The sequence below is a fragment of the Colobus angolensis genome, unplaced genomic scaffold (genome assembly GCF_000951035.1).
Source record: "Colobus angolensis palliatus isolate OR3802 unplaced genomic scaffold, Cang.pa_1.0 Scaffold112, whole genome shotgun sequence".
Lineage (NCBI taxonomy): Eukaryota > Metazoa > Chordata > Mammalia > Primates > Cercopithecidae > Colobus > Colobus angolensis.
Genome location: NW_012112253.1, coordinates 104092 through 117921, shown reverse-complemented (window position 1 = coordinate 117921; position 13830 = coordinate 104092). Strand labels below are relative to the sequence as shown.

Genomic DNA, 13830 nt, shown 5'->3' with positions numbered 1-13830 from the left:
CATGGTATGTTCTTCCATTTGTTTGTGTCCTCTTTTATTTCACTGAGCAGTGGTTTGTAGTTCTCCTTGAAGAGGTCCTTTACATCTCTTGTAAGTTGGATTCCTAGGTATTTTATTCTCTTTAGAGTTGCAAATATCTTACCATACTGTTTTTTAATCTGTCATCCACATAGCCATTCAGTAGCTATGTGCCATTCTAACACTGGATAATAGAGTTTAAAACTGAGTAAAACAGGATACAGTGGCCTAGCTTATTCACAGCTAACCCTGCTGACTGAGACTCAGCTCAGACATCACTTCCCCAACCCTGAGGCAGAGCAAGGTGCCTCCCTGGGACCCACGGCCCCATGTTCACCTCCTCTACAGCAGTGAGCCTCGTATACTACTGATCCAGCTGGTTATGTGGCTCCTTAGGGCTGAGCCATATTTCTGACTGTACATCTAGAACCCCGGGCAGAGCTGGGAAGTAGGAGCGGGAGAGGAAGGAAGGGCGTGGAGCAAGGGTTGTGCCCTGAGCTGCCCGGTGTGGGACCCGCAGTCATGAGTGCATTTGTGCTCCTCTGTCATGGGGAGACTCGAGGTCCCCCATGGTGGGGTCAGGAGGCTGCACTGTCGGCAGGTGGAGCATGTTTTTGAATTCCTGGCCCCAGGAATTCAAAAATTCAGCTGGCCCCAGGACACGAGAGTTTATCAGTCTATCTGGCAATGCCCATTGCACCATAGGAGGGAGGCAGAGGCAGCCCCAGAGGAGGGATGAATGGCAGAGAATCCCTGGCTCAGGAGCAGGGCGACACTGTGTGCTGCACTTATACTACAGGTGCTGGGAGCTGTGTCACCCTCCCACTGTGAGGCCGTGATGAGGAGGGAGATTGTAAGAACTCCACTGGAAAGGGCTGGACAGCAGGAAGGAGGGATGCCTGAGGTATGTTCCATTCTGGCACCAGAGGCAAAGGAGAGAAGAGGCTGGACAATTAGCCACCCCTCGCCGCTCTGCGAGAATCTTCCATGTGAAAACAGTGCCCCTACCAGGGCCGTTTCTCCAAATTGCTTAAATCAAGAAATCACTTCTGTGGGAAGCCTCTTAAATATACAAAACTTTATGAGTGAAATTTTTGCTTTTTCCACATTCCTCTTGAGCCTGTTTCCCCGCAGATCTGGCTTTTTAAGTCAGCGAGGGGACAGGGGATGTAGAGACATCCGGGGCAGGACTACTGAGCCTTGCCCAACTCATCCCCCATCCCCTCCATGTGTCTTGGATGTGACCTGTGTGTCGGCCAGAATCACTGCCAACGTCCACTAGAACATCTGCCGTGGTCACATGCTGGCAGTGGCAGTGCATCCTGTGGCCTACGGCATGCCAAGTGGCATCCCCAGGAGCAAGACATAGGGGCCCCACTTCTCAGGCTTGACCCTGAAAGCACAGCAGATACAAAGGCGGGAGCAGACTCAAAGCTGTTTTCACAGTTGGGGTCAGCACAATAGCACCAAACGCGTCTCACCCTAAAGCCTGACATCTTTATTCACAAAGTCAACTGCAAAAGGGCAAGACAAAGGAGATCCGGTGGGAGTCAGTTCATGAGAGACAAAAAGAAGCCCAGGATGGGGAGATTAATATGTTTAATCTGGCTGCTTAAAATATAGAAATAGTATCAAGTTGGGTAACATTGATGAAGTCAGAGTCCCTATTTTAAAAAAGAAAATCACATTCAAATTTCTTTTTTTTTTTTTTTTTTTGGTTTTGGCTTTTTTTTTTTTTTTTTTTTCTTAATAGACTTGATTCTTTTTTTTTTTGGTGAGAGGGGAGCGGGGGTACTGAATCTTGCTCTGTTCCCCAGGCTGTGCAGTGGTGCGATCTCGGCTCATTGCAACCTCTGCCTCCCCGGTTCAAACAGTTCTCTCACCTCAGCCTCCCAAGTATCTGGAACCACAGATGGTGCACACCACTACGCTGGGCTACTTTTGTATTTTAGTAGAGATGGGGTTTTACCATACTGGCCAGGCTGATCTTGAACTCCTGACCTCAGGTGATCCACCCACCTTGGCCTCCCAAAGTGCTAGGATTACAGGTGTGAGTCACTGCTCCCGGCCTAGACTTGATTCTATAGAGTACTTTTAGGTTCACATCAAAATTGAGAGGAAGGTACAGAGGGATTTCTCATATACTACCTGCCGCAGGCACGCATGATCTGCCCGGCCAGAGTGCTACATTCGTTACAGCTGATGGACCTACCCTGACACATCACTACATCATTATCACCCACGTCTACGGTTCATCTTAGGCTTCATTCTCAGTGTTGCGTGTTTTGTGGGTTTGGACAAATTTATGACATGTTTTCACCATTATAACATCATACAAAGCAATTTTGCTACCCTAAAAATTCTCTGTGCTACAACCAGTTTCCTTTTGAAAAAAAAAAGGAAAGGGACCAATTTATTTTGTGATTGTGAGCAAAGAATTGCAGCTATCAATCTCCTGTTCTGTGCCTCTTCTTCCCAGGTACAGACACTTTTTTCCTTCGGGAGAGATGTGGCTTATTCTAGTTTCAGGGGTAATGGTCATGCCTGGATCATGGCCTTCGTCATTCTCATCTTGGGGAGAGCTTTGGGTCCTATGAAGGCCCGGAAGTCTAGTGAACCTGGTTGACGCTCAGTAAATGTCTGCCTCACTGAATATTTTCCGTATCTCCTTCCAAGAGCACCTTCTGGTGTTCTTCTATTTTCTTGACCATAGCCCCCAGCAGGCATAAGATCTGTGTCCTGGGGTCAATATTTCTATAGTGATGACTCTAGAAACCAGTCTGTTCTGAAAGCTTTCACCATGTCTCAGGAGTAATGAGAGAAATAAACATAGGTTTTTATTCATGTTAAAGATGTCTCCTTTATTTGAGACTGTGTCTCTTCTATATTTTTAGTGTTAAGATGTATTCTGGGGGAGCTGTATGGTTGGGGCCGGGCACAGTGGCTCATGCCTGTAATCCCAGCACTTTGGGAGGCCGAGGCAGGTGGATCATCTGAGGTCAGGAGTTTGAGACCAGCCTGACCAACATGGTGAAACCCGTCTCTACTAAAAATACAAAAATTAGCCGGGCGTGGTGGCGCATGCCTGTAAGCCCGACTACTCAGGAGGCTGAGGCAGGAGAATCGCTTGAACCTGGGAGGTGGAGGTTGCAGTGAGCCGAGATCGTGCCATTGTGCTCCAGCCTGGGCGCTGGGGGACAAGAGCAAAACTCCACCTCAAAAAAAAAGAAGAAGAAGGAGATAGTGGCTAGTTTTTTAGTGTGTGTGTGCTTATTGTCCCTATTCATCACATTCATTCTTGCTGCTTCCAGGCCACATCTGGGCCGTGTTGTCCACTGTAAGAAAAGTAGTGACTGAGTAGAAAATGAATGGGAGGGATTGAACATCTGCCACACAAACTCTTTTGGCCAAAAGAAGAGAAAACTTAAAGGGGAACAAAAGAGCTGTCTTCACGTATTTAAGAAGGTCTCTGGGTTACTCCAAAGACCAGAACTAGGAGAAACGAACTAGGAGAAATGTGTAGAATTGAGCTCAGTTCTCTTCGTGTTGAGTAGTGGCTGGGTGCTGAGATGAGACTCATGGCCACCCTGCTGGAGTTCTCCATCTCTTACCGAGGGGACAGTGACAGCAATGATAGCTAAGAGTTACATTTACATGGGCTTCCATGTAAATGTTGTAAGCAGTTTATGGACAATGTGCCACTTGTCCTCACAACTGCACCCCAAGGGAGTCGCTGTGGCTCCCATCCCTGCCATGCGAGCCACGGATCCAAGAAGGGCTTCACTGGAGTTAGGCCCCGGAAGCCTGAGGACAGAGTCATGAGTCTGCCAAGGGGATTAGGACTGAGCTCCAGAGGAGGTGCCCCGGAACAAGGAGGGACAGTTTGGGATGGAGGGGAGGAGCCCAGGTAGCTCCGTCTTCTCAGCACCAGAGATGCCAGCGCCACCCCAGTTGGTTCAAACCAGCACCGTCCTCACCGGGACTGCTGCAGGAGCCTCCTCTGGTCGCCTTGCCACTGCTTCTGCCCACTATAAACTGGTATCCATACCGAGCCGGTGGCCCTATCAGAGCCAAAAGGAACATGTCACCCCTCTCTCAAAACCCTGCAGGACTCCATCTTATTTGAACAACAGCTACCTGGGCCACCCAGGCCCTAGGAATCTCACCCTTCTGCCTCCCAAATCCCATCTTTTCCCCTCACTCTCCCCTCCCTCACTCCGCCTCCACCCCACCAGCAGCCCCTCCACCACGGCCTTCGCGCCCCTGTGACCTCTGCCTTGGAAGCCTTTACCCGTGTAGCCACAGGGCTCACTTCCTCCCAGGCTCTGCTCAGATGTCCACTTCCCAGTGAGGCCTTCCCTGCATCCTGCTGCGAGATAACAGTCACCCCCACCTACTCCCTGTTCTGCTCACACTGCTTGAGTTGTCTCTAAAGCACTTGTGACTGTGTGTTACGGTCTCTAATCTCATCTAGTACATTTGTTATATATGCTATGGTGATATATGTGGTTCACTGGGCATATATGGTCTGCCCCCCTGGGAATGTAAGCTTCAGAGGGCAGGGACTTTGTTTCACTCACTGCCTCCTCATCAGAACCTAGAAGGTGCCTGGCACGTGGGAGGCCCTCAGTAAATCTGCAGCGCCTGGATGGTCAAATGAGCCACTCAGCTGGGACTGGAAAGTGAGAGACAGCTGGCACCATCCAGTACCCATTCAAAGGATCCTCCCAGTGGGCAAAAGCTGTAGACATTGCTCAGCAGTGGGATAGCCTGGCATGGCATGATCAGACTTGGTTTGGGGCGGGATTTAGGACTGTTTTTGACTAATGAGGAGGAACTGAGTGGCTGTGAGACCTGGCAGTGCACTGGTCAAGCTGCTTTGTCAGGTGGTGAACTCTTGGGAGCAAGGAGTTTATGAGGCAGGACAAGAAAGGGCAAAGCCAGTTGGCTCATCCAGAAACCAAGCAGGGGCGATCCCTCAGTATTCCCCAGAGGGCACTGGAAACCCTGTGTGTGTCCTGAGGAAGCATGATTCCCAAGCTGCTCAGCTGCTGTCCAGGGACCTGAGGCCAACAGACGCCTGCTGCATCAGATCATCAGGCTGTCGCGCAGGGAGCTGAAGTTTCCTGTTTTATTTTTTGTTTTTATTTTTTGGGGGGACAGAGTCTTGCTCTGTCAGCCAGGCTGGAGTGCAGCGGCACGGTCTCGGCTCACTGCAGCCTCCACCCGCTGGGTTCAAGCGATTCTCCTGCCTCAGCCTCCTGAGTAGCTGGGATTACAGGCATGCGCCACCACACCTGGATAGTTTTTTGTATATTTTAGTAGAGATGGGTTTTCACCATGTTGGCCAGGCTGGTCTCGAACTCCTGACCTCAAGTGATCCACCTGCCTCAACCTCCCAAAATGTTTGGATTACAGGCATGAGCTACTGCCCGGCCTGAGCCGAAGTTTTAGAAGAACACTTTCAGATGCCAAACTCAACAGCCTCTGTCTTCCCACAGCCCACAATTTGCCACTTTCAAGCATCACAGCCATCTCTGGAGGCTCTGGAAAGCAGGGAGGGCCTAGTTCTGGTTAATCAAGCTGGGACTGGTTTGGGGTGGGGGGTTCTTTGTCAATGGCTGTATCAATCCCCTATTGCCGCAGTGACAAACAACTCCAACATCTTGGTCACTGACAGAAGTGCAGGTGGTAGTGGTGCAGGCTGTCTGTAGGGGCATTCCCTGTACTGGGACTGTTCTCCCAGCAGAGGGTAAGAAGCAAAGAGAATCAGAGCCAAACCGCATAACCACGTTCACAGCTTCTGCCGGGACGTGGCCAGCATCCTGTTCACTCACACCCTGTCAAAAGAAGCAGGTCCTGTGACAACAGGCAGATTTGTAATTCCCTACAGGGAGGCCGTGACCAGATAATTCCGTCTGCCGTAGGGGTGTTGATTGCAGAAAGATGTCTGTGCTGAGGAGACCATCCAACCAGAGGACCACTGAAGTCACTCCCTCTGTGCCGATACTCTGAATTACGTCCAAGGTTGGCTGAAAAGCTTCCTGAGTCTGCCTCCCTCTCTCCCACCACAGGGCAACAATTCCACGATCCGGCTGGAAGGCCTTCCGGAGAGGCTGGCCTCTCACCCGTGTCATTCTCGCTCTTTCCTCCTGTCTGGCAGGTGGGTAGCAGGTCCATGGAGCCCCTGCTCAGCAACCTGTGAGAAAGGCTTCCAGCACCGGGAGGTGACCTGCGTGTACCAGCTGCAGAACGGCACACACGTCGCTACGCGGCCCCTCTACTGCCCGGGTCCCCGGCCAGCAGCAGTGCAGAGCTGTGAAGGCCAGGACTGCCTGTCCATCTGGGAGGCATCTGAGTGGTCACAGGTGGGTGCCTGGGCTTGCCGCCAGGACTCAGCCACAGGGACTCCAACACGGTGCCACGGTATTGGTGACATTCTGGTGCCTCCCAGCCCCCGCCTGCCCCCAGGTCAGCTCGAAGTTGTGTTATAGCTCATGTGTTCTTAATTTCCATCTCAGATAACAGCGTGGCTACAAAAACATAGATACCATGTCTCTCATGATGTACATGTTGACACCACAGTGAAGGACTATTTGATCCCATTTCCTATGAAAATTCCCACATGAAGATAGGACAGACAGATACTGACCGGCTTTTTAATTCTCCTTTGGGTGTATTTAACTGTGGTGTGCTCAGGCTGGGAAGGTGGTTTCAAAGGTTTTCCTTTAATCCCCCAACAGTCTTTGTAGATTACAAGAGTCAGATGCCAGGAGGGACAGCTTTTAGTGTGCAAGTTGGAGTTACAAATCTCATGCCATAAAATGTTTTGGAAAGAAGTGGATTAAGCCTTAAGTCTTAACTTTGAAGGTTGGTCCTGGGAGTACGATTTTATCTTTGGTGATGTCATCCTTCAGGGCTTTGCATTGACTTTGCATTAATGATTTTGACTGCTTGGCTATAAAACTACAAAAAAAAAAAAAAATAGCTGAATAAAGGGCAGGCTTCCCTCAGGTCTTCCACCAGAGTAGTCTAGGAAACTCAGAGAGGCTCATCCAAGACACTCTTTAGTGTGGAAAATATTTTTAAAGTTCCCTCTATTGCCAAACAGTTGGAATTATTTTGAATAAAAAGGTATTCAGCCCATTTTTAATGAAGGGAAAGTCTGCCATTGGCTGCTCTAAAACAAAGATTAATTTTCAAACAGATTGTGGCATGTATTTGTTTATAGATCAGAATCTTTATCCTACATTTTATGATATTTTAGGAAAAGAAGAGAGTTTGAGATTTTGTTGTTTGATTTTGTTTTTCTTTATATATGCTGACATTTGTCGGTTTAACATTAGAGGGACTTTTTTTTGGCCCCTTGCTAGCAGGGTTGAGGCAGGTATTCAGCCCCCTCCCCTTTCCAGTACCCTAGGTGAGCCTTTGGGTTTTAATTGCCTAGCTCTTGATCCAAGTAAGATTTGTGCTTTGATCAGATCAAAACTATAAATTTTCCACTCAGTGGTGAAACCCTGTCTCTACTAAATACAAAAAATTAGCCAAGCATGGTGGTGCACTCCTGTAATCCCACCTACTTGGGAGGTTGAGGCAGGAGAATCACTTGAACCCGGGAGGCAGAGGTTACAGTGAGCCAAGATTGCTCCATTGCACTCCAGCCTGGGCAACAAGAACGAAACTCTGTCTAAAAAAAAAAAAAAAAAAAAAAATTCCACTCAGACTCTTTTTATGGGGGAAAAAAAATGCCTCCCCACCAAGCCTGACATCATCAATTATCACTACAGCACTGAAGATCTCTGCATTTGGAAAATGTGAGACAGTGGGAGCAAGATTTAAATAAATTTCTCTGTGTCTGTATCTATGTGCACACCTAATCCTAATCCCGAACGAGCACCACACCAGTCAGCCTAACTCTGGCTTAGCCCAGGCTTGAGCAAAACGCTTTCTTCTGAACATTTAACTTGGAATCAAATCATTCCCCACGGGAAGCTCACGAAGTTGGTACTTCTGCCGCTTCCCAAGTACTGAAATCCCAAAGTGAGTCTGTCTTCCCCTGGAGGCAAATGGGTTTCAGTTCCTTGAGGGAGAGTTTTTATCGACATGGTCACTTTTATCCAACCAGCTGTGCTGATTGCTCTCACTACCTACTCCGCAGCTTCTTCCTGACTTTATTAGAAGGAGGATCAAATATCCAGAGGGAAGGAAAAGGTAGTGAGTTTCTCCTGTCCTCAGCTTACAGGCCCCGCCCATGATGGAAAGCAAAGGGAGAGACTGAAGTGCACCCTCCTAGGCCCCTTTGGAGCTGGAGCTGACCTCAGCAGCCTGCAGCACCGCTCAGACAAAGGCTTCAGAAAGAGAATAGGTTGCTGGTCAGAGTTTGGTTAAGGGTCAGGATTTGATTAAGAAATAGGCTAGACGTTCAGAGCTTGAAATTCAGGGGGAAGAGGCAAGGAATGCAAAGTAAAGACCAGGCAACAGTGAACTTAGACAGAAATGGTGCATGGGCTCCTGGTTGCAGAGGAGCAAGTTGTGTGGGTGCTGGTGCCAGGGGTAGCCCACAAGTCAGACAGTGAGGACAGAGTTGCTGAAATGGTCAGGAAACCTTGCCACGCAGAGAAGCAAGGTGTAGCCCTCCAGTGCAGTGCCCTGGGGCTCCTGCCCCTGCTCCTGCATGCAAAGCCCACCGTGGACTGACCCCTGGCATCCGAGGACCCTTTAAACCAGCTCCACACTCCACACACAGCGACTCTCTCCACTCCCTGAAGGGGACATTGCAGCCAGTTCTGAAGCATGTGTATTTCAAACCAGCCTAAATTAGCCTTGAAAGAAAACCTCATAGGATCTTTAGACAAAGAGCTGAAATGAATTCATAAGAAAGAGAGGCTGGGCGCGGTGGCTCACACCTGTAATCCCAGCACTTTGGGAGGCCAAGGCGGGTAGATCATGAGGTCAGGAGATCGAGAGCATCCTGGCCAACATGGTGAAATCCCATCTCTACTAAAAATACAAAAATTAGCCAGGCGTGGTGGCAGGCACCTGTAGTCTCAGCTACTCAGGAGGCTGAGGCAGGAGAATCGCTTGAACCCAGAAGGCGGAACTTGCAGTGAGCCAAGACTGCACCACTGCACTCCAGCCTGGGCAACAGAGCAAGACTCCATCTCAAAAAAAAAAAAGAGAAAGCTAGATCATATTTTGAGATAAATGTTAATAACAAATATCAGGAATAACGTTTGTCCTTTATGTATCTTTTTTCCAGTGGACACAGTGGGATTTTTTTTTTTCTTTAGAGATGGGGGTCTCTATGTTGCCCAGGCTGGTCTTGAACTCCTGGCCTCAAGTGATCCTCCCACCTCAGCCTCCCAAAGTGCTGGGATTATGAGTGTGAACTACTGCATTTGGCCTAGAACTTTTTAAAGTTGAGTTTGTTATAACTGAAGAAAGTCACTGCTGTAGCCTGCCATATTTTTGGTAAAGTGAGCAAGTATGAAACCGCCTTAGCAGAATCCAGCCTTCTGCACGTCATCTTTCCAAGTTATGTGTTTACGCCTGTGTCAGGGACAGGGCTCCCAGGGCCAACTTGTTTATGAGTTTTGTCCTCCCGAGGCTATGGGTCAGCTCTGCCTGGGCTTCCTTCTGCTTTGCTTTTGGAGATGGTAAGTGCTCTTGCCAGCCCAGGCACCGTCCCTCCCCAGTATCTGTGGTAGGCGTGTCAGGAACAGGCTCCAGATGCACCCCAGAGCACCCATCTGCTGTGCTGACACCCTGTCATGCCCTCTGTCTCTTCACACCTTCTTGCTGCTGGGAATCCTGAACTCTGGAGGGCATGCACATCATTCATCACCCACAGGCCCTGCCCAGGTCCCCTCCCCACTGCCCCTTGCCAGGTCTCCCGCAAGTAGGTAAACTACCACAGGGGACATGCCTCTGTCACCATTCTTGGTGTCTGCGTTAAAACATTCACTGGAGCTCCCTGCGAAGGCTTTCCACCTGCCTCACGAGAAAGTCACCTGTGGCTTTTCCTTCCTTCTGCCTCCTCGTCCTTCCGGCTGGATCGAGGTCTTTGTCCCAGACTGGCCCAAGCAAAGCACATGCACCTGGAGGCCATCTGGGAAGATCTGGGGCCTGGAACTCAGCTTCAGGGCCTCACCTTGCTCCAGCTGGCCCCTGTTCCCTGCAGCACTCATGGCTCCATCACATACCTACCTGCCCTTTGTGCTCATGTATTGCCTTAAGCTTTTGGACCTGACAAGTGGCCACTGAATTCCACTCCCCTCATGTGACCTCACAAGTACCCCAGGTTCTTCCCACTCCTGATTCCTGGGTCCCTTCCCCAACACTGGCCACTTGGCTGGGGCCTCAGCTGGGACCATGTGCATAAGACCCTGTAGACCATGAGCTTTTTGAGGACAGAAGTGTGGGTTTTCGTCTTTGCATCATCCCACACCTGGCACCTCGGAGGGAGTTAATAGCTGCTGATGGACTTGAATCAAATTGGAACTGGGTTAAATATTCGAATGGTGTCTTGCAGTGTTCTGCCAACTGTGGAAAAGGGGTGCGGAAACGGACTGTGGCGTGCACCAACTCACAAGGGAAATGCGATGCATCCACCAGGCCGAGAGCCGAGGAGACCTGCGAGGACTACTCAGGCTGCTATGAGTGGAAAACTGGGGACTGGTCTACGGTAAGAGCAGCCTGCTGGCATTTCTCTCTGTGCTGCAGTGCAGGGGCCTCGAGGGTCGGGAGCTCAGCTCTTGTGATGGGTTCCAATTCCACTCGGCAGTCTCAGCATAACTAGGCACATTCACTTTCCTTCCACCCGCTGCCACTACCCAAGACCCCATGTGCTTCCTCCCCTGCTTCTCCCACAGGCCGCACCAGCACTGCCCCTTGGGGCTCACTGGCAGAACCCCACTGCTTCACATGCATGCAGAAGGAACCCAAACGCAGCCCAAGGCAGGGCGCCCGTGCCCTGGATGCCAGGCTTGCTATGCTGTGCAGTGGGCTGGCAGGCCCCAGCCTCCTGCCATGGGGACACTTGGGGCAAACATCACTTCCATTCACTCCTAGGACCCCTGGGGGCAAGGGCCTGGAGATGCAGGGACAGACAGGGCAGGGGGCCTTGAGGTGGGAGCAGGGAGGGGTATCACAGAGCTGCGGGGTCAGCACTCTCAAGACCAAGGGTGAATAAAGGGCCATTGAATGTTTCTCCAGGTAAAAACATGATTTGTTGTTTAACCCCTCTTTTTTCATTCGTGTGATACATTTGAATGATTCCTGTTTTCTGGGGACCAAGGTGAGCACCACTGCCACCTGTAGGAACCTTCTAGTGGGTTTTCTAGAGAGTCTTTTCACAAAATCTGTACCACGCCTCCTGTAAGCATAGACCGTGTTTGTCTTTCTGTATGGTCTTAGCAACTGAAAAACTCTTGCTTGCTTCTCCTGATATCTCTTCACCCAAAGATTGCAAACTGCTGACCTAAAGCCACTGGTTTTTGCTCAGCCCACACAGTATCTTAAACATGTTGGAATTAGTGGCTAGCATTTTTTTCCAACATTTTAATGCATATTCTAATCACATGATTGACTGCCAATGTGTTCCTTGTGTGAAAAAAATGTTTACTTGAGCTGAATGTTCATTATCTTCACTTTAGACAGTTTTTTTTTTATTATACTTCAAGTTCTGAGGTACATAGCAGAATGTGCAGGTTTGTTACATAAGTATACATGTGCCACGGTGGTTTGCTGCACCCATCAACCCATCATCTAGGTTTTAAGTCCCGCATGCATTAGTTATTTGTCCTAATGTTCTCCTTTTCCCTAGTCCCCCACCCCCTAACAGGCCCTGGTGTGTGATGTTCCCCTCCCTGTGTCCACGTTTTCCCATTGTTCAACTCCCACTTATGAGTGAGAACATGCAGTGTTTGATTTTCTGTTCCTGTGTTAGCTTGCTGAGGATGATGGTTTCCAGCTTCATCCATGTCCCTGCAAAGGACATGAACTAATTCTCTTTTGTGGCTACATAGTATTCCATGGTACATGTGTGCCAGCCACATTTTCTTTACCCAGTCTATCATTGATGGGCATTTGGGTTGGTTCCAAGGTCTTTGCTATTGTGAACAGTCCCACAGTAAACATACATGTGCTTGTGTCTTTATAGTAGAATGATTTATAATCCTTTGGGTATATATCCAGTAATGGGATTGCTGGGTCAAATGGTATTTCTGGTTCTTGATCCTTGAGGAATTGCCACACTGTCTTCCACAATGGTTGAACTAATTTACACTCCCACCAACAGTGTAAAAGCGTTCCTGTTTCTCCACATCTTCTCCAGCATGTTGTTTTCTGATTTTATAATGATCACCTTTCTAACTGGTGTGAGATGGTATCTCATTGTGGTTTTGATTTGCATTTCTCTAATGACCAGTGATGATGAGCTTTTTTTTCATGTTTATTAGCTGCATAAATGTCTTCTTTTGAGAAGTGTCTGTTCATATCCTTCGCCTACTTTTTGATGGGGTTGTTTGTTTTTTTCTTGTAAATTTGTTTAAGGTTCTTTGTAGATTCTGGATATTAGCCCTTTGTCATATGGAGAGATTGCAAATCTTTTTCCCATTCTGTAGGTTACCTGTTCACTCTGATGCTAGTTTTGTTTTGCTGTGCAGAAGCTCTTTAGTTTAATTAGATCCCATTTGTCAATTTTGGTTTCTGTTGTCATTGCTTTTGGTGTTTTAATCATGAAGTCTTTGCCCGTGCCTATGTCCTGAGTGGTATTGCCTAAGTTTTCTTCCAGGGTTTTTATGATTTTAGGTCTTAGGTTTAAATCTTCAATCCGTCTTGAGTTATTTTTTGTATAAGGTGTAAGGAAGAGGCCCAGTTTCAGTTTTCTGCATATGGCTAGCCAGTTTTCCCAACACTATTTATTAAATAGGGAATTCTTTCCCCATTGCTTGTTTTTGTCAGGTTTATCAAGGATCAGATGGTTGTAGATGTGTGGTGTTATTTCTGAAATTTCACCTGAACATTTAGGTTTTGGCTTTGCTATGAAAATGTGGCAACATGGCTCAGGCAGGTAATTTTGCTTCAGCCTCTGCTTTACGAAGGGAAAAATGGTTTTTCCATTGGAAGACAAAACTTACCAGAATCTGATCCCTGCAGAAATGCTACCACCTTCCCATCAGCCCAAGTCAGAACACAAATTTCTCCAAACCCTTTGAGTAAAAAAAAAAAAAAAAAAAAAAAAAAGCCAAATTATTTCCCAATTCCATGTTTGCCTGGTGGTGCTAAGGTGCACTGTTATTCTGGATAACAGTGAATTTGAGAAGGACCTAAAACACCTCCTTCCTATTTACTCCCTGATCAAAACATCTGACCAAGGCAACAGAACTGAGGCTGTCAGTCCAGTTTCCCCAAAACCAAACAGGGATGCCACACAGTTACTTGGATGTTAATAAAGCTTAATATGGAGCTGCCAGGATGTATCTTATGCTGGCAGAGAAACTTAACTTCAAAGCTCTCACAAAAGATACATATGCTTTGGCTGGGCATCGTGGCTCACACCTGTAGTCCCAGCACTTTGGGAGGCCAAGGCAGGAGGATTCCTTGAATCCAGAAGTTCAGGATCAGCCTGGGCAACATAGGGAGACTGTGTCTCTACAAAATAAATAAATAAATAAAAATTTAAAAAAAAATAGCTGGGCATGGTGGCACATGTCCATAGTCTTAGCTACTTAGGAGGCTGAGGCAGAAGGATCACTTGAGCCAGGGAAGTCAAGGCTACAGTGAGCCATTATTGCACCACTGCACTCCAGC

General features: G+C 48.3%; 1 protein-coding gene across 1 annotated transcript in view; it reads left to right on the top strand.

The window, feature by feature from the left end:
• The window catches only part of ADAMTS17 (ADAM metallopeptidase with thrombospondin type 1 motif, 17), a gene marked incomplete at its 5' end in the record, with an annotated part of 344816 nt that overhangs the window by 313235 nt on the left and 17751 nt on the right, over window positions 1-13830 (top strand). The window contains 2 exons of the mRNA XM_011958096.1: window positions 6182-6386; window positions 10550-10702. Of these exons, the coding sequence (XP_011813486.1) occupies window positions 6182-6386; window positions 10550-10702 (358 nt within the window). The remainder of the gene's footprint in view (window positions 1-6181; window positions 6387-10549; window positions 10703-13830) is intronic.